The sequence below is a fragment of the Colossoma macropomum genome, unplaced genomic scaffold, assembly GCF_904425465.1.
Source record: "Colossoma macropomum unplaced genomic scaffold, Colossoma_macropomum, whole genome shotgun sequence".
NCBI lineage: Eukaryota > Metazoa > Chordata > Actinopteri > Characiformes > Serrasalmidae > Colossoma > Colossoma macropomum.
The window spans coordinates 33,452,911-33,478,086 of record NW_023494798.1 but is presented as its reverse complement, the minus strand read 5'-3'; the positions used below and the strand labels follow the sequence as shown (position 1 = coordinate 33,478,086).

General features: G+C 38.0%; 1 protein-coding gene across 2 annotated transcripts in view; it reads right to left on the bottom strand.

The window, feature by feature from the left end:
* The window catches only part of si (sucrase-isomaltase (alpha-glucosidase)), a 120,769-nt gene extending 95,814 nt beyond the window's left edge, over nucleotides 1-24,955 (bottom strand). The window contains exons 1-10 of one of the 2 annotated variants that reach the window (XM_036584998.1): nucleotides 24,789-24,955; nucleotides 21,401-21,524; nucleotides 17,672-17,784; nucleotides 14,465-14,585; nucleotides 14,092-14,201; nucleotides 11,370-11,521; nucleotides 8,097-8,268; nucleotides 5,173-5,272; nucleotides 2,518-2,630; nucleotides 1,861-1,986 (exon numbers count right to left, since the gene is read on the bottom strand). In XM_036584998.1, the coding sequence (XP_036440891.1) occupies nucleotides 1,861-1,986; nucleotides 2,518-2,630; nucleotides 5,173-5,272; nucleotides 8,097-8,268; nucleotides 11,370-11,521; nucleotides 14,092-14,201; nucleotides 14,465-14,585; nucleotides 17,672-17,784; nucleotides 21,401-21,524 (1,131 nt within the window). In that variant the 5' untranslated portion in view covers nucleotides 24,789-24,955. Of the gene's footprint in view, nucleotides 1-1,860; nucleotides 1,987-2,517; nucleotides 2,631-4,510; nucleotides 4,547-5,172; nucleotides 5,273-8,096; nucleotides 8,269-11,369; nucleotides 11,522-14,091; nucleotides 14,202-14,464; nucleotides 14,586-17,671; nucleotides 17,785-21,400; nucleotides 21,525-24,788 lie in introns of those variants that run through there. The other variant, XM_036584999.1, reaches the window with a different exon arrangement.
* Nucleotides 24,956-25,176: the final 221 nt, after the last annotated feature.

Sequence of the window (25,176 nt, the reverse complement as noted above, 5' to 3'; positions counted from 1 at the left end):
TTAGAATAAAAGGCCCAATCCCATTTCACTCCTCGCCCCTACCACTTAGCCCTACCCCTCCATTTTGCATGTTGATGTGAGATAGAGGGGTAGGGCGAAGTGTTAGGGCTACATGACGCTCCAAATGGAGGTTTTTCAGAGACTCTCCAAACAGAGTGTTGGCAAGATGGAGAACAAGAGACCAAAGAAATCCACAAATGTGAGAATTTTCTCCGTTAAAAATCGCAATAACCACTGTATTATCTTAGTTTAATGTTGTTTCAATATATTATGGTCAATTTCTTCATAACAAGCATAAAAAATCATGAGTAGTTTGCTGATGTCTCAGTAGCTAAATTTCCCGTTCCACCTTAAATGGTGCAGCAGTTACATTCTGGGACCTCAGGTATCAGAGCTGCTGCAGCATTTAAGGTGGAACGGGAAAATTTGAACAAGAAGCTGGTGAACATCTGACTTCAGCTTCATATCACTGAAGAATTAGGGGTGGGTGATAATAAATAATTGCCCCCCTCTTTGAAGGCATATGATTCCCTAAATGTAACTAAAGCCCAGCAGTGAGGAGCTGAACTTTACCCTCCTCTGCTGTCACTGCAGACTGGCAGGATCGCCTACAGAGCAGCGCTGGTAGCTGTTAATGAAGTGATGCTCTTTTTATTTGAGGGTCTCATTTCAGAGGGAAGATTTTAACCACTACCCCTTGTAACTTAGTTCAAATGGGCAAGGGGACACTCGAAAGCAAAAGTAGGGGTAAAAATAAGTGGGTAAAAATATCCACCAAACCTCCGACCACCTAAAAGTTCCAAAAATGGTAGAAAGTGGCAACTTTAGTTTTAATGCAAAAGATTAAATAGGTCTACAATGAAGTATCAAAATCAAACGCTTAACAAATAATCTGAATGATTAAAAATGCTGTGCTACTCAGCACAGATGTGTTCAAGCAGTTTGAGCAGCAGATAAACAGTGAAACACGTTATCCATTGCAATAGCATTCCGTATCGTCTTTATCTTACCATTTTTAGAATTAATGAAAATATTTAATGAAAAACTGAGCAACTATCTTTTGATAATGAACCTTTATGGCTGTTTCTGAATGGTACTACAAACATACGTTCATAAGCTGTTGAAGTTTATGTCTGTTTCTTCTCTAAAGGTTGAACACTCCTAGCACCCCCTACTGGAAAACTTTAGACTGCTAGATATGAGTTCCAAAGCCACATCTATATGCTTTAAATATTAACAAATGAGTTGTTTTCCATCATTATAATGGAGGCACAATGGGACTCAGTGAGAGATGCCTTTAGGAAACCATGAAGTCTTTTATGCTCATTATTATACAACTTTTAATATTTCATTTAAATTATTTAAAATTAAAATTAGCCCTCTACTCCTCTCAGCTCTCTTTCCCAACATGGTGATTATTGCCTTTGAGGCAACTTCAGCACTATTACACCAATTCAAGAGCATAAATTATGTGGTGTATTACAGTTTTGGTTTTCAGGCAAGTGTTTCCTGAACTTTGATTTCGTCAAGAATATTAAATTTGGTACAAATTATAACAATATTCATTTAAGTATGTTTTTTGGACAAAACTAAGTTTCTTTTTTAAATATCTCAAATAAATAAACCCTGGTGCATCATTTTAAGTGGCCACTTTTCACTACCGTGTAGGCAGTTCCTCCACATTTGTGTACTGATTTCTGTCAAACAAAATAATCAGATCAAATCAGGATTTTAAAAAACACTGAACTGTTTTCTGAGAAGTAATCAAGCTGAATGGAAATGTGAGAGGTTTGCAGCCCTAGCAGGTGAGGCATGTATTTCAGAGCGGAGGAGAAGCAGCCCCAGGTTGCTGGCACTTACGTAAGGGAGGCCAATCTCACGATTCCTCTCAACCGTTCTCTTCACTTCTTCCAGGCTGCCATAGTCCCAGCGAGAGAGCTGAAAGCCAAAGGCCCAGTATGGGGGGATGGTAGGCCTGCCAACCAGCTGGAGACACACACACACAACACAGCATGATATACAATCCCTATCCATTTTATTAGAAATGCTTACCTTGTACTTCCATTCAGTGGTCACTTTATCAGGAACACCTACCTTATAGCTCCACTATGTAGGTGTACAGTTACAGACTGTATCTCATCTGTTCCTGCAGTTTATCTGCTCTCCTGTACCCCATTCAACACTTTTATCAGTTTCTGACCACAAGGCCACTGTTGTCCAGATATTATTTGAGTGCTGGTCCATTCTCTGCACAGCAGTGACACAGACAATGCAGTGGGTGTTGCTGGTATGAGAGTTTTGACATACACCACTGTCACTGCCAGGTTGAGAATGGATCACCACCAAAAAATATCCAGCCATGAGCAGCTCCGTGGTCAGAAACTGACCACTGATGAAGAACCGGAGGGCTACTAACACAAATGATGAGCTACATTCTCAAACTGTATTGGAGCCACATGGATGGTTAATGTACACTACATGTAGAATTCAGTAGAAACCTTGCATAGCATATCTGACCTCTGTGAACTCCTGCACGATGGCCTCTGGTGTGTTTCCAAGCATAATATAGAAGTCCAACACTCCTCCAATTGTCCTGTAGGTCACTGCTGGTGCTGGCTGAAGAGTCACGTCTACAAATTGCAAAGATGGAAAGAGTCAGAATCAGAGTGCTGCCACTGTAGTGCCAATTTACTTGAAAACTAGAAAAAATAAAAAAATGAAAATAAAATTTTTCAAGCAAGAGTAAATATGTTGTCTACTGAAAAACTCCTTGGGTAATAACTCCTTAAAAATGTTCCTCTGGGTTTACCTGGGTCAGCCAGCTAACGGACACTCACAATATTATATTCAAAATATAAGCAACAACTTTTGATTTAATGTAGAGCTGTCAAGCTTATGATTCTAAAGACATAAAATAGTAAACAAGCAAGCTAGCTGGTCCTTCATGTTGGAAGCCAAGCTTGGAAAAAAGCAGAGAAACAATGGATGGATGGATGGATGGATGGATGGATGGATAGATGGATAACTTTAATAATCCCAGAGGGAAAGTCATCTTTAACAGCCCAGTGAGCGGAAGCACAAGGTAGGTGTTTCTAATAAAGTTGCCAGTGAGTGGAAGTACAAGGTAGGTGTTTCTAATAAAGTGGCCAGTGAGTGGAAGCATAAGGTAGGTGTTTCTAATAAAGTGGCCAGTGAGTGGAAGTACAAGGTAGGTGTTTCTAATAAAGTGGCCAGTGAGTGGAAGCACAAGGTAGGTGTTTCTAATAAAGTGGCCAGTTACTGGAAGCACAAGGTAGGTGTTTCTAATAAAGTGGCCCATGAGTGGAAGTACAAGGTAGGTGTTTCTAATAAAGTGGCCAGTGAGTGGAAGTACAAGGTAGGTGTTTCTAACAAAGTGGCCAGTTACTGGAAGCACAAGGTAGGTGTTTCTAATAAAGTGGCCAGTGAGTGGAAGTAATGTAATTATAATATTTATTACATATAAAGACATACAATAAAATATACTAATAATAATAATAGCTAAAAGGGCTACTATTAAAAGTGAACTCAAGTAAAAGTAAAATGACTATGAAAAACACTTGGGGTAGAATATGACACAGATTTTTATGTAGGTTAAGCAAATTATACAGAGGAAGTATTAAGTACAGAATTCTCCTTGTTTGTTTTGAGAGTTCAGCCATAACACTGTGAAAACTACCACCGCCATGTTAAGGCTGTATTTTAGCCTTACATGCTTCAAAATGGTGCATATTTCAGGCACCATGAAGGCAGATAAAATAATATAGGTGTGAATTATACTCAGTACTCAGTAATGAAAAATACTTAAAATGTATGCAATTAATAAATAATTTAAATACTTAAATGTCAGGTAAAATCTCTCCAACTGCAATTTGCAGATGAGTCTGATATGTTTATTTGAATTTATTTAACCCACATAAAAAAACTGTGTTACAAAAATTATTTATCTTGGCAAATCATAAGAAAAATGTTTGGGTAATATTTGCTTTCCCCTCCTATCAATAAGTGCCATTACAAGGAAGAAGACTGCTGTACTGTAATGAGTAGTTCCTTATTCTCCACCTCTGAGAAACACAGCAATAGACAAGTTAAATTAATCTGTTTGCATTTTTTCAAATCATGAAACATCCTGCCCCCAACACAAACACACACACACACACACACACACACACACGCTGAGCTGATCATCACACCAGTCACAGTGTGAAAGATCATGGTCTGCCGGTGCCAAAGGGGCAGCACGCTGGTAGAAGGCAAAACACATGAGTGCATCCACTCCCGAATGTCAAGTCTTGTTTATGCATGGACTACATATGTCACGTTATCAAGGATGCAGCACGTGCACAGCATGTCAGCGGCTCAGGCTGGAGAACTTCTACAGGCCTTTCTCCTCCCCTCTTTCACTCTGTGCTTCAGTGATTACTGCTGTGTTTTTCTGCAGGCTTTCTAAAGTGATTACAGTGTGTTACGGTGTTTGGACTCCATTACCCACCCATAGCATTGCTGTTCATTAGGAAAACGCCAAAGGATTCTAATAAAGTGGCCAGTGAGCGGAAGCACAAGGTAGGTGTTTCTAATAAAGTGGCCTGTGAACGGATGCACAAGGTAGGTGTTTCTAATAAAGTGGCCTGTGAACGGAAGTACAAGGTAGGTGTTTCTAATAAAGTGGCCTGTGAACGGATGCACAAGGTAGGTGTTTCTAATAAAGTGGCCAGTGAGTGGAAGCACAAGGTAGGTGTTTCTAATAAAGTGGCCTGTGAACGTAAGCACAAGGTAGGTGTTTCTAATAAAGTGGCCAGTGAACGAAAGCACAAGGTAGGTGTTTCTAATAATGTGGCCATTGAGCGGAAGCACAAGGCAGGTGTTTCTAACAAAGTGGCCAGTGAGTGACAGCATAAGGTAGGTGTTTCTAATAAAGTGGCCAGTGAATGAAAGCACAAGGTAGGTGTTTCTTGTTTATGCATGGACTACATATGTCACATGTTATCAAGGATGCAGCACGTGCACAGCAAAACAGCAGCTCAGGCTGGAGAACTTCTACAGGCCTTTCGCCTCCCCTGTTTCACTCTGTGCTTCAGTGATTACTGCTGTGTTCTTCTGCAGGCTTTCTAAAGTGATTACAGTGTGTTATGGTGTTTGGACTCCATTACCCACCCATAGCATTGCTGTTCATTAGGAAAACGCCAAAGGATTCGCCGGTGTCGCCTTCCAAGCACATGAAGAAGGGATAGTGACCGTAAATGTTGTGCGTGCCCTGAGGAGAGAAGCAGGTAGAGCAAACAACAATTAATCAGCATTAATGGGCTGAAGTGGCACAAATCTGTTTATTCATTTATTTATTTATTTATTTATTTATTTTCAGCATAAAAGTCACAGGACTACTGCCTTACTACTTACTTCAGGGTGGAGCAAATATCAGGCAATTAAGGGCAGCCCTGATGTAATTTAGAGGGAGTATATAGTTCAGTGAGCAGCTAATCTTAGTCAGTTTGTTTATTTATTTATTTATTTATTGCAAATGTGTGTGAGCAACACTTGACATTACGTTTACTGAGGAGCAGGTCCTGCTTTTTTTTAGTAAGAAGATACCACAGCTTGTGGTTTTAGTCCTGCACATTCCCTGAGTAAAGCTCACCTAGTTCAGGGGTCGAAAAGACACGGCTGAATTAGATATTAAGGTAAAAATAAAATAATCCTCCTTTGCAGTAAAATAAAGCTCTGCTGATCATTCAGCACAGTTTAACGATAAATGGTCTTAAATGCTGGTAAACGCTAGTCTTGAACGCCTTAACGAAAAGGCAAAGAGAGAGATTTAAGATGAACATCGATAATTCGGGGACAAATGGACTTATTTGCGCTTATAATCACTCCAGCTGGTTTCCTGATACGTTTAATCTGCAACAAGAAACTGACAAACAGTAAAAAGTCGCAAGGCTGAAGTCAGTTTCTCATTCGCCAGCTTCTAGTTTGAACTATCGCGTTCCACCTTAAATGGTGCTGCAGTTACATTCTGGCATATCAGGCACCATTTAAGGTGGAACTGGAAAATTCTAACGAGAAGCTGGCGAATGAGAAGCGACTTCAGCTTCGTAAAAATCAAACGTTGAGAGACTTTCACAGAAAAGTTTCCTGCTGGAGATGTGAGAAAAGCAGCTATAGCTGAGCTAAAGCTTAAAGCAGAGCAAAGTAAGTCTGTGTTATTTTTAGCCTATACTGCCACATCAGCACATACTGAGACATATTTACAGCCAAGATGGTAAAATGGACATAAAATGTTGTGGCTCCCAAGGTGGTATGATTTTTGTGAAAGGACAAAGTGGCTTTTCTTAACATTTGGGTTGTGACCGCTGTTCTAGTTGGACGGCTGCCAGACATAATTTTTTTCCATTTCTATATCCTTTCCTTTTCAAGTGAATCAGATTTTTTCGCAGAGCTAATTTCACTTGTGCTCGGTGTGTCCGCAGCTTAATAAGGCTTGGAATGTGAACAGACTCTGCGAGTTCATTGACTTCAAACAGAAATATGACCTCGGCATAGACGAACACCGAAAGCCAGGCATTACCAGAAGATATCTAGAGACTCTGAGCATTTACTTATGGACTACTGTGTGTATTAGTGATTACATTTGCATCAGTCTTTGTCTGGGTACAGTTCCAGTCAAACGTTTGGACTCACTTGATCAAATGCATGTTTTCATTTTGATGTGAAGGCTTATGATTAAAGCTTGACGCTAATACAAACATAAATTGTGAGGTTGATGCTGAAGTGTGAATGTATGGTTGGGAGAATGGCAAGACTACTACACTGCAAAAAATAGTATCTTGTCAAGTTTTCTTAAATATAATCAATAAATCTAAAATTTCTCCTATTGAGATTGTTTTAAGCTTAATTTAAGATTATTTACCTTATTTTTTAGCCTTTTTACTTGTTTTAATGAATTTTATTTAGTAAATTTATCTCACAATATTGGCAGATAAGTTTGCTCGTTTTAAGAAATGTCATTGAAACCAGCAAAATTATCTGCCAGTACAATTTTTTCTTAACAGAATTACTTAAAACATGTAAAAGTGTCTAGAAATGAGCTAAACAATCTTATAAAAAGACTGCAACTTAAAAATGGAAAATATTATATATATCGACTAAATTTAAGATAATTTCATTTGACAAGATGCCATTTTTTTGCATGAATTCATAACATGGTCACGGTTTATTCAACAATTTTTGGTCCCTGCATATTTCCGTGTGTGTTATTTTATAATTGAAGTATATTCATTATTATTTTTAAAACAGTGGAAAATAAAGGAGAATCCGGCAACGCTTTCTATGAATGTTGCATTTGTAAGCATCTATAAACACATTTATAACATGTTATAATATATTTATACGGCATTATAAACATGGTTATAAATATTCATAAAAAAGAATTACACTGAATTACACTTTATAGCCATGTTTATTATACATTATGAATTGTTAATATAATGCATTATAAATAGTGTTAATAACATGTTATAATGTCAGTGCCAAAGAAGTCAGTCCCAGCTTGGAGAGTGTAAAGTAAAGACAAATACCAAGCTAACGGTGGTGTACATTACCTTTCCCACATTGGGTAAAACACTGATGGCAGCTCTAGTTTAAACTCTGACATTTGAAGCCTGTAATGTGCTTTACTGTGAATGTTTTAGTGTTTCAGTAAATCCTTCAGTAAATACTTCAACTTGAAGCCTCACTCTTAACACTGGAGGAGGCTTTAGTACAGTACGCTTCACTTTACTTAGAGCGGACAAATACGACTTATGAGCTCTTATAATTTGTTATGATCAGTACTTATAATGTATTATGTAAACAATTCATAATGCATAATAAACATGGCTATAATGTATAATGCATTTTATAAATATTTAAAGCTATGTTTATAATGTCTCATGAATGCATTATAACATGTTATGAATGTGTTTATAGATGCTTACAAAGGTGACATTCATAGAAAGTGTTACCGAGAATCCTACTATTAGTAGGCATGTCCAAACTTTTGACTGATACTGTAAGTGCGTGACTGTACATATTGCTCCACTCACGCCGTTGGGGAAGGAGTCCCGTGTAAAGATCGGCCAGGTCCTCCAGTTCATGTCGTGGCGGTAGTTCTGGTGGACGTGCTCTCCCAGGCCATAGATGTTGTCAGAAGCGAGCTTAGCAGAGAGCTGCAGAAACTGATCTTCAAATACCAGCGGAGCCAAAGTGGTGTCAAACCTGAAAATGAGAGAGAGAGATGGGAGAGAGACCTTTAGATGAGCTTTTATATGAAAAACAACATTTTTCATACAGGCAGAAAACACTACACCTTTTCCCTTTAAAGGCACAAACACCAATTTAGCTTCCGTCAGCACTTTATTCTGCACTTTACTGAGTTAATCCAGCTCAATAGAACATGGAGAGGCAGCAGTTAAATGGACCCAGTTGACAGAGAGCATTAGAAGAGCCCCGACACTGGACACTTTAAATCCAGGCTCAAACGTTCCTGTTACAGCAGCTTTGAGCTCAGTTTGAACACTATTAGTGTTTCTAGAGGTTCTCCTCTTTAATGGCACTTTATCAGCCAAGTAAACTTTTAAAATTTTAATTAGGTTTTTAATTTTCCCAATTTAATTTCAAATTTAATGATTTAATGATTTTGTCTCTCTATTGTTTTAATCATGTTTTTAATTTCTAATCTCTCCTATTTTACTTTTTTAAATGGTTCTGTATTCTCTCATTTGTAAAGCACTGTGAATGACAGCAGTATGAAAGGAGCTATATAAATAAACTTGCCTATATATATATCTATATATATATACACCGATCAGGTATAACATTATGAGCACCTCCTTGTTTCTATGCTCATTGTCCATTTTATCAGCTCCACTTACTATATAGGTGCACTTTGTAGTTCTACAGTTACAGACTGTAGTCCATCTGTTTCTCTGCAGACCTTGTTAGCCCCCTTTTCCCCTGTTCTTCAGTGGTCAGGACCCCCATGGACCCTCACAGAGCAGGTACTATTTGGGTAACACTGACGTGGTGGTGGTGTGTTAGTGTGTGTTGTGCTGGTCTGAGTGGATCAGACACAGCAGTGCTGCTGGAGTTTTCAAACACTGTGTCCACTCATTTAAAAATACAAAATAATGCATGGCCACAACTTAGTAAGGTGTGGGAACGAGATCCTAATGCATAGCCATGACTTAGTAAGGCATGATCTCATGCCCACGCCTTACTAAGTCGTGGCCATGCATTAGAATTTTGTTTCTACACGTTAAGAAGGTGTGGCTATGCATTATATTTTATTTATATGGGATGTCACTAAGTTGTGGCCATGCATTATTTTGTATTTTTAAATGAGTGGACAGTGTTTAAAAACACCAGCAGCACTGCTGTGTCTGATGTCACCAGCAGGCTCTGTAGTAAGTTTTGAAATGTTTGAGGTTTTATATATATATAATATCAGACTAACATTAAAAAAGATGTTTGTTTTGTTCATGATGTTGGCTGTTTAAGTTAGAAAAATTCATAGCAACATGTGCTAATGCTGTGAGTACTTGTCTTCAACACTCATCTTGTCCTCCGTGGTATGAAGAGCAGATTTTGTGTAAATAATAATTCGCCCAATTTCTTTTCCAAACCACTCTTTTGGTCCAAAGGTGGTTCAAATGTGAAGGTTTTGAGTGCTGGTGGATGCTGACATCACAACAAGGAGCTCAAATTGTCATTTTTTCCATGGTCATTGTCGTTAATATTGGCACAAATACTTAAATATGTGATGCTTTTCTCTAAATAAAACTGCTTAGGCTTTAACGTGGCAGGTAAATGCAAAATCAGCAAAAAACTTCCCAAAACTTTTAACAGAAACTCTGAACTGTTTGACATTTATCAGTACAAATTCCAAAGACTTTCACACGCAGTATCGTAGTCATTTGATTGGTGCAATAGTCATCAGCAGCCATTAAAATCATAAAAATTCATAAGCTCATGAGCACAGACAGGCAGAGCTCCCTGCTATTACCCCTGCATGCCACCGTTATTGCAGAGAGCACGACAGTAAAGCATGACAGCGAGCTGAACGAGACGAGTGAAGAGACGTGATCTTTCAAAGTCCCACAGCCTCAGCAGCGTAAATAACTTTACATTTACGCCGAAATAAGGCAAGGGTCTGAACATCACAGCATTAAAAGAGGTCGCAAAGAGGATGTTAATCACGTTTAATGGTGTCGCCTGGTTTTGGAAGCACTGACTCCTCTAATGGCTGTGTATCTAGCTGTGTGTGACTGACACAGCTATAATCACTCCGTCTCTCTGTCTGGCATTGACTGACACCCCACAGCCCAAACAAATCACGCTATTCTTTTAAAATAATGCATAATAATGAGCTCACTGCGTGAAAAATACGAGCCTACAGAGGGATGAAATGCAATATGACATTAATGTCAGCTAAGTACTGTTATTATTATTTCTTCTCTTGACATATAGTAGTCATAAGCAGTGATTCAGGGTGATTCAGGAATGATCTAAACACTTGATCCGTGTTCACATGCGCAGGGAATTAGGAGTGATGAAGGGCGAAAGGGGTTCAGCCTGTCAAAAAGAGGCGCAAGTAAGAGGAGACAACAGCAAAAAACATTACAAATACAAAAATATGTGATTTACAGTGACAGGGAGGGATGTGAGGACCTATCCACAATGGGAGAATCCAGTAGGCCAGAAAAGGGGAGAAAAAGCCAAAATAAGTTTCAGAACTACACTAAAAAAAATGTTTTGAAGGGAAGCACCAAAAACTCCAGGCTTATTATTCCATTAGGAGTCATGTACAACATGATGGCTTGTATTTTGTTTTTCCCCTGAGGTCCACTTACAATATGTCTGGGTTTATGTGCCAAAAACAGCCATAATTCATACAATCAAATTTTTTGTGACCAGTCTCGGCTGTTCTGGTTAGTGTGCATTTTAGACTGCTGTGTTCTGATTGGCCGCTCTACACTGTGCCTCTTTTAGTAAGCAGTCTGGGCTGAAACATTCCTTATAACTTCAGCATGAGTGGGCGGGGCTACACTGCTCTATTTCATGACATCACAAGAACAATAAGTTTAAACGTTTTTTACAGCTTAGTTTCCATTTATGGACTGTAAGGACTTTAAAAGTTTACTTACATCAAATTGTTATATTTAAAAAAAAATAAATAAAAAAAAATAAATAAATGCATAAATGAATAAAACAAACAAACAAACAACAGAATAAATAAATAAACACAAAACAGTTGAGAACCATTTAAGAATTAGAATTAAAAATTCCTGAAATTCCTGAAAGAAAGGCAAAGCACTCACAAGATTTTTCCGTTGGACGCTCTGCGGACTCGGACTCCGAATGGATTGTGGACAAGTTCTAGCTCATAGTTGAGGGGTCCGTTAGGGGAGCTGGTCAGAGAGTTTACGTGCTCATGAGGGACTTCGAACCTGGAGTTGTTTGCATCAGTGATCTGGAAAACAAACAGTAAAATGGAATTTTTGACAATAATATTTGATGATAATATTTATTTTTAGGGATGCACAATCAGAACCAGCCAAGATCAGAATCAGCACTCTAAATCAGCAATTTAATAAATTTACTAGACAGATCTGTGTTGCAGTTTTATGAGGTAAATAAGGCATGTAAGTGCACTCATGCTGCTGCTACACCTGTACCAAAATGTTGAAATGTAATTATGCATGACTCGTTGTGCTAAACAGCCAGGTCCCATTAGCATTTTATTTGATTCAGGTTAGTAAAATTTGCTGAAAGAGCAAGTGTTTTTGTTTATATTGCACGTTTGGCTAATAAAAAGTGCTTTATGTGTTCATTTATCCCACAAAGTGTGAGCTTTGGATTACAGAAGGGCCTAATAAAAAAGGCATTGGTAAATGTGACTGTAAAGAAATCAGGATCAGTCATAAAATGTATGATCAATTCATCATTATTTGTCAAAAGTGCCGCATTGCTGTTAAATAAGAGCTGTGACCTGTTGCCTGTGCTGAGCTGTCAAACATCACATTAGATGACTTGTTTTAGTCCTTAAACTAAAACTGCATTGGTAACACTTTCTATTAATGTCACCTTTGTAAGCATCTATAAACACATTCATAACATGTTATAATGCATTCATGAGACATTATAAACATAGCTTTAAATATTTATAAAAATGCATTATATGTTATAGCCATGTTTATTATGCATTATGAATTGTTAACATAATACATTATAAGTACTGATCATAACATGTTATAAGAGCTCATAAGTCGTATTTGTCCGCTCTAAGTAAAGTGAAGCGTACTGTACTAAAGCCTCCTCCAGTGTTCAGAGTGAGGCTTCAAGTTGAAGTATTTACTGAAGGATTTACTGAAACACTAAAACATTCACAGTAAAGCACATTACAGGCTTCAAATGTCAGAGTTTAAACTAGTGCTGACATCAGTGTTTTACCCAATGTGGGAAAGGTAATGTTCACCACCGTTAGCTTGGTATTTGTCTTTACTTTACGCTCTCCAAGCTGGGACTGACTTCTTTGGCACTGACAGTATAACATGTTATTAACACTACTTATAATGCATTATATTAACAATTCATAATGTATAATAAACATGGCTATAAAGTGTAATTCAGTGTAATTCATTTTTATAAATATTTATAACCATGTTTATAGTGCCTTATCAATACATTATAACATGTTATAAATGTGTTTATAGATGCTTACAAATGCGACATTCATAGAAAGTGTTACCACTGCATTTTATCATCTGCGTAACATTGCACGCTTACGCCCTATGCTGAGTGACACTGACGCTAAAATGTTGATCAATGCCTTCATCTTCTCTCGCATCGATTACTGTAACTCACTTTTCTACGGACTTCCAGCTAAACTAATCAACCGTCTTCAGAACATCCTAAACTCAGCAGCCAGGGTTCTCACCTCCACCAAGCGCTCAGCTCATATCACTCCTGCTCTTCGACAGTTGCATTGGCTTCCTATTAGTTCTAGGATTGAGTACAAAATCCTTCTTCTTAGCTTCAAGGCTCTACATGGTCTGACTCTGACACACCTTTCTGATCTCATTTCATTGTATTGTCCCTCTCGCGCTCTCTGATCTTCTAATTCTGGACTCCTTATAGTTCCCTCAACTAGATTTTCTACTGTGGGTGGCAGATCTTTCAGTGCTGCTGCCCCTCAAACTCTGGAATTCTCTACCTTCCACTCTTTGTAATTGCTCGTCTTTGTCTTCCTTCAAATCTCTGCTAAAAACCTTTGTTTTTTCTTCTCTTTAGTCTTTTAGATTTTTTTTTTTTTTGACACTATGTAAAGCGTCCTAGGGTTTGTGAAAGGCGCTATATAAGTTGATCTTATTATTATTGTTATTATTATTATTATTATTATTATTATTATATAAAAATGGCGGCATGGTGGCGCAGTGGGTAGCGCTGTTGCCTTACAGCAAGAAGGGCCCTTTCTGTGTGGAGTTTTCATGTTCTTCCCGTGTCTGTGTGGGTTTCCTCCCACGATTCAAAGACGTGCAGTCAGGCCAATTGGAAATGCTGAATTGCCCCTAGGTGTGAGTGTGTGCGTGATTGTGTATGTATGTCTGTCCGTCTGCCCTGCGATGGACTGGCGACCTGTCCAGCGTGTATCCTGCCTTTCGCCCAATGACAGCTGGGATAGGCTCCAGCACCCCACCGCGACCCAGAAGGATAAGTGGTTTAGATGATGGATGGATGGATATATAAAAATGTAGGTGGGAATATTAACAGGATTTGACAATAGCTAACATCCTAGTTAATGCACTCAATTGAAAATGAGCCACAAAATAAAATAAAAACAAAACAAAATCAGGGAGCTAAAATGTATTTAATGTTTTAATGTGTGTCATATTTTTTCAGCATATAAGTAAAACACAGAAGCAAGTAAGCAGTATTCTGAAATGCACTGCATTTTACAGGTGGTTTTGTCCGACTCTGCCACTGTGTAGCCGTTTTAGGCACAGTGCACTGTGTGTGTTTGCATGGGTGCCATAAACACACCTTGAATCGAAGGCGATTTTCTGTCTGCATTTCAGCAGTGAAGGACAGCTCCACAATTTCTGCCCCATACAGGGAAGGCGAGTTCACTCTTTTCAACCTGGCCTCCAGTCCTGAAAAACAGAGCAAGCATTTTAACTGAGAGTGCACTATTCATATCTGCGGTACATATTTCCACACAAAAATGGGCTCAAGGATTTCATACAGACAGCGTTCAGTACAATACATGTAATAGTACAATAATATACGCCGCAGAGTTTATATAATTTGATTTGAGGCCAGGAATAGCCCACTAATCTGTTTAGCTTCCAATAAATGCAAAACAGAGTGTAGCAAGTATTCTGTAAAGCATGTTGGGAGGATGGAAAGGACTCACTTGTGCTATCGGCACGGTTCTGACTGACCACAGTGTAACCATTGTTACTGGAGAAGAAGCACCAAGGTACGTTGGTCTGGTCCAGCGGACTCCAGCAGCAGCCCCTCGCCAGGCATCTTTGCTGGAGGGAAGGAAGAGTCAGCAAAGGTCAGATTTCCAGCCACTGATTAGTCTTAGGTTACTGTTTGTACTGCAGGCGTTGAGTTTTGCATGGACATCCAGTTACTAGATATTTTCACTTATCTAGTTTCTCTTTAGAATTGGACGTAGCAGTAGCTGGTAGGTTGTGATGGTCAAGCACACAAACATTTCAGTGGCACTGCTGGCCTGAGAATTGTCCACCAAACAAAAATATCCAGCCAACAGTGTCCTGTAGTCAGAAACTGACCTCTGATGAAGGACTAGAGGATGGCTAACATGAACACTGCAGCAACAGATGATCCATCCTCTCTATTTTCACATCTACAAGGTAGATGTGTCTATCAGAGTGGACAGTAAGTGGGCACACTGTTTAAAAAAGCCGATCCACTGGTATCAATGCAACACTCACTATCATGTTGTGCTGAAAATGATCCCGAATTTGTTAGCCCCCTCTTTACCCCATCCATCAGTGGTCACCATAGTGATAATAATGATATCATCCGCTCTGTGGTGGAAACTGATGGATGCTTACAAATTCTGCAGAGAAACTGATGGACAACACTGCAAAAAATGGCATCTTGTCAAGTAAAATTATCATAAATATAGTCAAGAAATCAAATATTTCTTCTGTTGAGATTGTTTTAAGCTTAATTTAAGACTATTTAATTTGTTTTTCTAGACATTTTTACTTGTTTTAAGTCATTTTATTAGGTAAAATTATCTCACTATGTTAGAAGATAATTTTACTTGAGAAATGAGCTCAGAACCAGCAAAATTATCTGCCAGTTTAGTGAGAAAATTTTACTTAATAAAATTACTTCAAACAAGTAAAATTTCTGGAAATTAGCCAGATAATCTATGTATCTAATAATAAGTGCACAATCATCTCGAAATGGAAAACATTAGATGTATTGACTAGACACTATTTTTTGCAGTGTACAATATGGAGTTATGCTTTAAGCACCTCCTCCTTTTTTCACTCCCCACTACCACCCCACCTCCACCCCTTTTTCAGTATGGGATTTAACAAGCCATCGTCCATTTTAAGCGCCATTCCCTTACTATATTAGTACAAGTGAAGTTTCTTGGAGGAGTCCTTGGAGAGGTGAGGAATCGAGGGAACTTATGTTGACTTTGGCAGCAGAACTTGAACAGAATTCATTGCAATCTGTTGCATTTTTTGTTTCAAAATTGAAAATAACATCTGACAAAGCTGCTTATAGTCAAGTCAAGGTTCATTACATAGGTTACAACAGGTGTTGTCACAAAGCAGCTTTACAGAAAAATCCGGGTCCAAGCCCCCATGAGTGTCGCCAAGGGCGACAGTGGCAAGAAAAAAACTCCCTAAGAGCAAGAGGAAGAAACACTGAGAGGAACCAAGACTCAAAAGGGGAACCCATCCTCCTCTGGTCGACACCAGACAGCAAACAATGACACAAGAGCAACATAAACAGAGAATAAGGTTTTTTTATAAGCCATAGCATTAAACTACTTTAAAATGCTTAACATTTCCAAACCATAACATCCAATACGCTGGGCTTTAGGTCACAAACTATCTCATAGAACTTCATCAATTTCCTCTGCAACCTGGCTAGTTAGCACACTAAATCCTTTTCAAAAAGAAAACTACACCACCGCTCTACATTGAGGACTCCGGTGTTCTAGTATAAAGCAGAAGGCACTCAAGAACTCCAGTTCTCAGAGCTCCCTCCCCTCCTATATCAACAGCCTCCTCTCATACTACAACCACATATCGCTGCTGTCAGCACAAAACCTTGTATCTCCAAAATGGTAACTTTACAGGAGAGAGAAAAATGGGTAACACTTTCTATGAAAGTCACCTTTGTAAGCATCTATAAACACATTCATAACATGTTATAATGCATTCATATGGTATTATAAACATGGCTATAAATATTTATTAAAATGCATTACATGTTATAGCCATGCTTATTATGCATTATGAATTGTTAACATAATACATTATAAGTACTGATCATAACAAATTATAAGAGCTCATAAGTCGTATTTGTCCGCTCTAAGTAAAGTGAAGCGTACTGTACTAAAGCCTCCTCCAGTGTTCAGAGTGAGGCTTCAAGTTGAAGTATTTACTGAAGGATTTACTGAAACACTAAAACATTCACAGTAAAGCACATTACAGGCTTCAAATGACAGAGTTTAAACTAGAGCTGCCATCAGTGTTTTACCCAATGTGGGAAAGGTAATGTACACCACCGTTAGCTTGGTATTTGTCTTTACTTTACGCTCTCCAAGCTGGGACTGACTTCTTTGGCACTGACATTATAACATGTTATTAACACTATTTATAATGCATTATATTAACAATTCATAATGTATAATAAACATGGCTATAAAGTGTAATCCAGTGTAATTCATTTTTATACATGTTTATAATCATGTTTATAATGCCATATGAAGGCATTATAACATGTTATAAATGTGTTTATAGATGCTTACAAACGTGACATTCATAGAAAGTGTTACCAATGTACTTTACTTTTAATGTAAGTCAATGGAACCAGACTTGTTTCTAAGTAATTTAAGGCCATTTCTTTTGGTCTATTTATCATGAAATTTACACACAATGTAAAGACCAACGGGCATTTTCAAATTATGTCAAAAACTGAAAAACCACAAAAATGAAGATATGAGGTTTTGTTCTGATAGCAATGATATGTTCAAGGCGTTGTCTGAATCACAAACTGTAATTGCAGAACTACAAAGTGCTCCTATATGGCAAGTGGACCTGATAAAATGACAGTTCGTACAGATATAATGGATCTAGACATAGAAGTGTCAGTGAAGTATGTGTGACATCATTATTGAGGCTATTTATGGATGAAAAATACAATTAAATGATGTAAAATCCAACTTAGCATTGAATTGTTTTGCTATTTCATGTTTCGTTTTGTGCAAAGTTCTTCTATAAACCCTTTACAATGAACATCTTTAAGTAACACTTTCTTACAGCAGTGCAGGATGAAGTCAGGAGTAATGAGTTATGGACCTAATAACCATGGACTGATGAAACGGTCAGTATTTTACCTGGGAGGCGCCGGCCTCTGGGTGACATTCCACTCTCTCTGCCAATGGGATGTTCGGACAAACTGGCACAAAGGGCTCTGGCTCTGGATCTGGCTGTTGGGTTGGGTTTGTTGCTGTCAATCATAAGACATTGAATCAATGAGTGATAGGATATCCATTAACAGATGCACCAACTACAGTGGCCGCTTGCATAAAACAAGCTTTGGCCTTAAGTTCTTTGTTTACACTTTAACTTAAACGATCCGCACAAAGGCTACGTTCACATTACCAGGCTGAAGAGGCACAAATCTGATTTTTGGCCCTAATGTAACTCAGATCTGATGTTTTCAGAGCTGTGTGGACACAAATCTGATCTCTTTCAAATCCGACCTGAGCCACTTTCATATGTGGTCCTAGATCGGATACGTATCCGATTCGTGGCCATGCGACCTTAATGAGACCCTCAGATCGGAATTCATGTGCTTTTTTTCCAATGTGCGTGCGCCATCATTCAGCGTTACCATGGCAGCAGCGAAACAAAAGTTAAAGCCTGTAAACAGTGGAAAAGCAGCTCATCTCACCTTTTTTCCCTCGTCTCGCTCTAATAATGAAGCTGAGAGCTGATCAGAGTTAATTATCTTCTCAGCGAAGCTCGTTCTGCTCGTTAGTTTGTGCTGATGATGAACGTGATTCATTCAGGTCACGTTACTGAGTAGGAAGTGCTCATGTGTCATGTGGGTCATTTTAGGATGATTTCAATCACTTACCTAAACGAGCGTAAACCATCATGTCAGAGGGATCAGATTTGAGCAAAAAATCGGATTTGAGCAATGAGGTTTGTAATGTGAACGTAGCTAAAATCACTTTAGAAAAGGTGAACAAGTTTTAAGGGCATTAAGTTTTAGAATTTAGATTTATGTTTCATCATTTATGTTTCTGGCAGCTGCAGAAAACATGGTGCTATAAATACTTATTAACTAAGAGGAGCAGCAAAAAATCATGCAAGGCAAGTATTTAACGTGAGATGAATACTTAAAATGTTTTTAGCAAACGGCCACAGGCCAGTCAAGGTTCCATGCACTGCTGGTGATTGCAAGTGATTGCTATGTTTCCCACAAGCACCACAGCATGACAGTCTTTATGTATTATGTAGTGCAAGATGCTGCACATTCTTTTATATATTGACGTTCACTGTACTGCATAATACTGTATATGCGAAGCTTTTGTGACACAAAACTGGTACTTTCATTTTTGCTATGCTTCACTCAGTACCTCATTTCAGCTTTAAACCAATTCATGACTTGGGCCGTGTAAACACAGATACTTCCTCATTAGTCAAAATGAGCATAAATCAAGAAATGGACACTGTAGCCTACAACTACACTGTCTGAGTTGGATCATTGTATTTTAGGATTATTTGGGTCATTCTCCGTTTGGAGTGGGAATTTAGGTGGATATATTTTTAAAAAATTTTTTTTCATCCCAAAACTAAATAATCTTTATATGTCCATTAACATCTCCTATTATCATATATGCAAAAAGGAGCTTAATTCTAAACATATTTTACAGTCACTGGTGTCGTATGAATATGGTGTAACACCAGTGACGGTGACTCCAGTGACGTTCTGGTTAAAATTGAGGATTTTGTAAATTGGCTGACTCGCTGGCTGATCAGGTGACCTTGTGCAGCTATTTAAAATCAGTAATAAAAATTATAATTTGGCAGTATTTTGACAAAATTTTAATAACCCAGCCATTAAAGCACAAAACACCGGTGACACATAGAAGTTATGAACTGCCTGATAAACAAAATCATTAATAAATTGGTGAAATATAGTGAGCGAGTGTGACTCGCCTTCTCAGGCCTTGAGACGCTTCCTCTCTGATGAGCCTCGACCCAAAGAGGCAGTTTAATAGAGCTGAAAATACTGTGTTAAAACTTAAGAGTGACCAAAATCTCTGTGACAAGTGAATTTTTTAAATAAAATACATATTTTTTAAATGTAGTATAACGCTAATGATATAAAAAGTAAACATGAATCTGTTTTATACAAATTTCTAAGCTAAACCTTTTAATAATATTGTGTTATATTATATAAAAATGATTTCTCAAATGATGAAAACTGGTTTTGTGATAAGCTGTTCTTCAGATGCACAGCGACTATGAAACAGGATAAAAAAGAAAAATCAGAGAATCATAAGAGAAAAGTGTTATTTGATGTTAGGTCAACTGTGTAAATGTACATACCGGCTTTTGGAGCTGTGTCTAATATTTTAAGCATCTTTTTAAGCTCTGAAACCTTCGTGACATGGTTTCCCACAATACTCAAGTCAGCAAGGCGAAACTAAACAGACTGCACTCTGTCTAACAGGGAATACAACACTGATAATTTCCTACCAGTTTTCCTGAGGAGCAGTAGCCGCCCTCAGCTGCAAACTCTAAGCACCTCTTCATAAATTCATGAATGGTTTTGTAACACTGTCGCACAGGTTAAGCTAAGGTTGCTCAGGAGTATGACACTCTCCTCCCCCGAATCATTCAGGCCAAAACTTTGGGAGGTTTAAATATAGCGAGCTGACCAATGTCATGGCTTCAAATTATGATTGAGGCTGACAGCTGTCACAATAACCGTGTCTGTCTGGGTTCTCGAACGAGTGTTCTCGTGCCTGTATGAGTCCCCAGGCTGTCTGTATGTGCCTGTGAACTGTATTGCTTTTGGGTGTCCCACTTCATTTAGTGTCCTTGATGACGGGCAGGCTAGACATATTCTTCATGCTGTGATAGAACATCAAAGCCTCGTATTTCCCCCAGTCCTCCGACCTGGTTTATGTTTTGGGGCTGGGGTTGGGGTGGGGGTGGGGGTGGGGGGGTGGGATGACAATCATCTTTCAGGCTTACATGGTTTGTGTACATGGTTGCTAAACCACAGGAGGGGTATTTTTAACCATCCTACACTCTCAGAAGTAAAGGTAGTAAACTGTCACTGGGTCAGTCCCCCTCTTGTCACTGGGTTGGGTCCATCTGAGTACCTTCAGTCAGGGAACATAACTGAACCATAATCCACTGAAATGATATGTTCTAAGCTGTACTGACTCCACACACCCCGTCTCGCCTCCAGGCTTTTATTTTACTGTTCTGTTTAAAACATTCGGTTATGAAAAGGTACAAATACGAACTTTTCACCTGGAAAAACTTACTTAAGGTTCACAATCAGATCTTAAATCCACTGTTGTACCTTGATGAACAAACATGTACCTGAACAGAACCTTTATTTCTAACAGTGTAGGTGCCTTACATTGTATTCACTATTAAAGCTTCTTCTTATATTTGGTTAATTATATCTAATTTCTAATTGATTAAAACATTGATTAAAATTCTTTGGAAAGTGCAGGTTCTAAACTTTCAATCCATATCAGATTTATTGTTATAGGTAGTTACTTAATTTGTAATTATTTTAATAAGATTTGATTTTAAAGTCATTGTGTACCCAGAGTCTTGATTTTCCTCTACATTCTCACTCATATTTGTCATTTTTTGACATTGAAACAAGTAGAAAAAGTCAATAATAATAACTACTATATAAGACTTTTAAGGGTTAAAGAAAGACAGAAATGGCAAACTCTCTGGGAGACCCGGGTGGGTGACATTGGATTACGGTCGAGAGAATAATATCTCAGTACCCTTGTCTGTGTGTAGAGAGCCAGATAAGGTTAGATACAGTAGAATGGGAGGATGTACTGGACACTCACGTTCTTTGGTGACAGCGGGCTCTCCCGTGGCCAGTAGGACAACGAGTGCTATAGCAACAATCCCAACCAGGACAAACAACACCATCAGGGTGATCTCTAACCCTGAGAACTTTCGCTTCCCCATCTGAAACACAGACAGAGACATGTTTTTAAACAATATCAGGATATGGGGTCTTACATGTCCCCCTTAAGAACATATCTGTGGTAATAATTTGATCCATATTTATTATACATCAGCAATGTTGCAACAAAACCTCATATCTCAAAAATGATGATTTATAATGACTTTATAAGTGAAGGGAAAACATTGAATAAAAAAACTTTGAATGGGCGATAATGGAAGATACTGGAACTTTTTTTTTTTAATTATTATTTTTTTTTGATCATTTTTATTGGTCTATTCATTATAAAATTTACCACATTTTAAAGCGCAGCTCAGTGCAGTAATGATATACATAAGCACGTCTCTATATATATATGAAATATTATCTTAATCTCATACTGAAAACTGACTGAAATCTAACTTTGGTAACACTTTCTATGAATGTCACGTTTGTAAGCATCTATAAACACATTTATAACATGTTATAATGCATTCATATGGCATTATAAACATGATTATAAACATTTATAAAATTGAATTACACTTTATAGCCATGTTTATTATACATTATGAATTGTTAATATAATGCATTATAAGTAGTGTCGATAACGTTACACTGTCAGTGCCAAAGAAGTCAGTCCCAGCTTGGAGAGCGTAAAGTAAAGACAAATACCAAGCTAACGGTGGTGAACATTACCTTTCCCACATTGGGTAAAACACTGATGGCAGCTCTAGTTTAAACTCTGACATTTGAAGCCTGTAATGTGCTTTACTGTGAATGTTTTAGTGTTTCAGTAAATCCTTCAGTAAATACTTCAACTTGAAGCCTCACTCTGAACACTGGAGGAGGCTTTAGTACAGTACGCTTCACTTTACTTAGAGCGGACAAATACGAGCTTATGAGCTCTTATAATTTGTTATGATCAATACTTATAATGTATTATGTTAACAATTCACAATGCATAATAAACATGGCTATAACGTATAATGCATTTTTATAAATATTTATAGCCATGTTTATAATGCCTTATGAACGCATTATAACATGTTATGAATGTGTTTATAGATGCTTACAAAGGTGACATTCACAGAAAGTGTTACCGAACCACTTTCAAAAAGAACACATTATCCATCAGACTGAAGAACCACTTCACCATGCACAGAACCATTTAGGCATGAAACTTTTTTTAACAAAACTTCATGTCACAATTACTGCCACCTCTACAAATTTTTAGGGGCAAAATGCAACTAAAGCATGTTAATATTTATAGTTCTTTATGTGGCCATTCATGACTTCCCATTTCACTGGGATGTAAATATGAGGTGGCATGGAGGCCAAATTCCCCTAATATTAGAAAGATTAGAGAATAAACAATGAGATAAAAGTATGTTGAACTTTATTTATCAGCCAATGACTATAAAAAATAGCTACATCTGAAAATGTCCATATTCACTGTTAGGACAATAATTCAGTTTAAAACAACCAGAGCTGTAGTGAACCTGAAGATACTGCATGTTTATTTAACCCCCACTCACAGTGAGGTGGCTGGTTTGAGAGGCATTAATTTGGTTGGAGATTTGCAGAAGATGATAGCATTCTGTGGTCCTGACACCTTGTAAGAATACATGGCATCGTGGACTCTATGTTATGATCCTCCAGGAGGACAATGATCCAAACCATGCATTCAGATTCACATAGAAACAATTTAATGACCACATAATCAAACGGCCACTTCAGTCCTCTAACCTAAGCTCCACTAAAAAACTGTGGGGCTGAAGAGGAGACCAGTAGAGAGGAGCTAGGATGCTGGAGGATCTAGAGAGTCTGAGATTGCAAAGTACTAAAGGCAGCGGTTCCAAAAATGACACGTGGTTTTATAAAATCTATCTGAAATCTATCTTTTAAATGAATTAAATTTAGTCTAAGTAAAAAAGTTGTATTTATTTATTTATTTAAAGAAAACCGCATCACAATCGTTGCCAAATTCTTAGCAGCAAAATGTGACTCAAACATGGTTCTCATCTACAGTTCTTTACGTGGCCATTCATGTCTTCCCGTTTCAGTGGGATATAAATATGAGGTGGCACAGAGCCCAAAATTCCCCATAATATTGGAAATTAGAGAATAAACAATGAGATAAAAGTGCATTGGACATTATATATCAGCCAATGACTATAAAAAAGCTACATGCCTGGAAATTTGACTTCATTCAAATGTTGGAATTCTCTCATATTTCCAGTGTGACACTGAGCTCATTAACCATATACATTTTTTCGTGACATTTTAACTTTTGTTTACTATGAGCTGACTTTACATGAAAAGCAAGGAAACACTCTTTAGCTTCAATAACGTACAGAACATTTCCATCCTGCATAGCTGTTTTTCTGTGCATGTTATTCTCTGTTTTAAAACAAACTAATGAAAACCAATAGTTCTGTAATTCAGTAAAAGAATGATGCAGAAGTGCAAATTACAGAATAAGCTTTATTTGCCATGTTCATTAACTGTCAATGCCTCTTTCCCCTTCATTTCTCTACTCTTTTCTTTCATTTAGTTCTAGGATGGTGCAAGCTGGTTTCAGCAACATGAAGAACAACTTCCGACTGCATCCGTAACAGTATTCCCTTCAGCCAATCCATCCTCAATTTATCACGCTTTCAGTGAGAAATCAGCCCGGGGAACGAAGAGAATGCAATCTACTCTCTTTCTTTCTGTCTCTTCCCTCTTTCTCGCCCACTGTCTACGTCTACAGACACAAGGTAGAGTCAAATTCTTCATAACTGCGGGCTGAAACGTTTTGTTTTGCAAAAAAAAGGTCAGTTGTTCTTCCGGACTTGACACCTGGCTGAGTGGTTCGAAGTCATTTCAGCTAAATTAAATATCATCAATCTTTAAGTTGTCTACAGATTCAAGAGTTATAGGGTAAAAGTAGAGCGTCCTACCACGAAAGAAACAAATCAACAAATCAACACCTTTCTCTTAAATGTATAGGCAAAGTGTGGATAGGATGGTTTCCAGTTTTGACAATATACCACAGCATAAAATCATAATAATTATAATAAATATGATGTCTTAAAATGAATAAGTGTTAACCATTCAACTTTTAACAAAGTCGAGGAACTTTTGATGGCTTTCTTTTAAGAGACGAATAAAAAAGTAGCTCAGAAATCTGTAGAGTCATTTGATCACAGTGTTTTTGAGCAGCTAATACGTCTTAGAAAATTGTCAGAAATTGTTGGAATTGTTCTAAATTTCAAAATTGGCGAAATTGGTCCAATTCCTACCTTTGCTGCTCCCCTTGCCGTGCTGGTAAAGTCCTAGCCGAGGTCACAGCAAACCGTCCAAGAAGGGACAGAGTTTCCTCTGAAAGTTTCTCCTGATCTTATGTTGCTCTTTTATGTACCTCCTTCTGTTAAGTAAGGAGTGAAGCAATGATGTCGAGTGTGGGTTTGCGCATGTGTGTGTGCATGTCCAAGGGGTGCTTGTGGGTGTGTTGGTGTGTGTGAACGCAGCAATAACCCACGAGAGTTGTGAATGATAAGCAGATGTTATTAAAGGTTAGAACACGGCGCTTCCATTTCCAAGCCTGAACAGTCCTGTTAACAGACACATACAGATAAAACATTAACCACACGATAACTTTCTCTTGTATTATCACTCGTTCTGTCACTT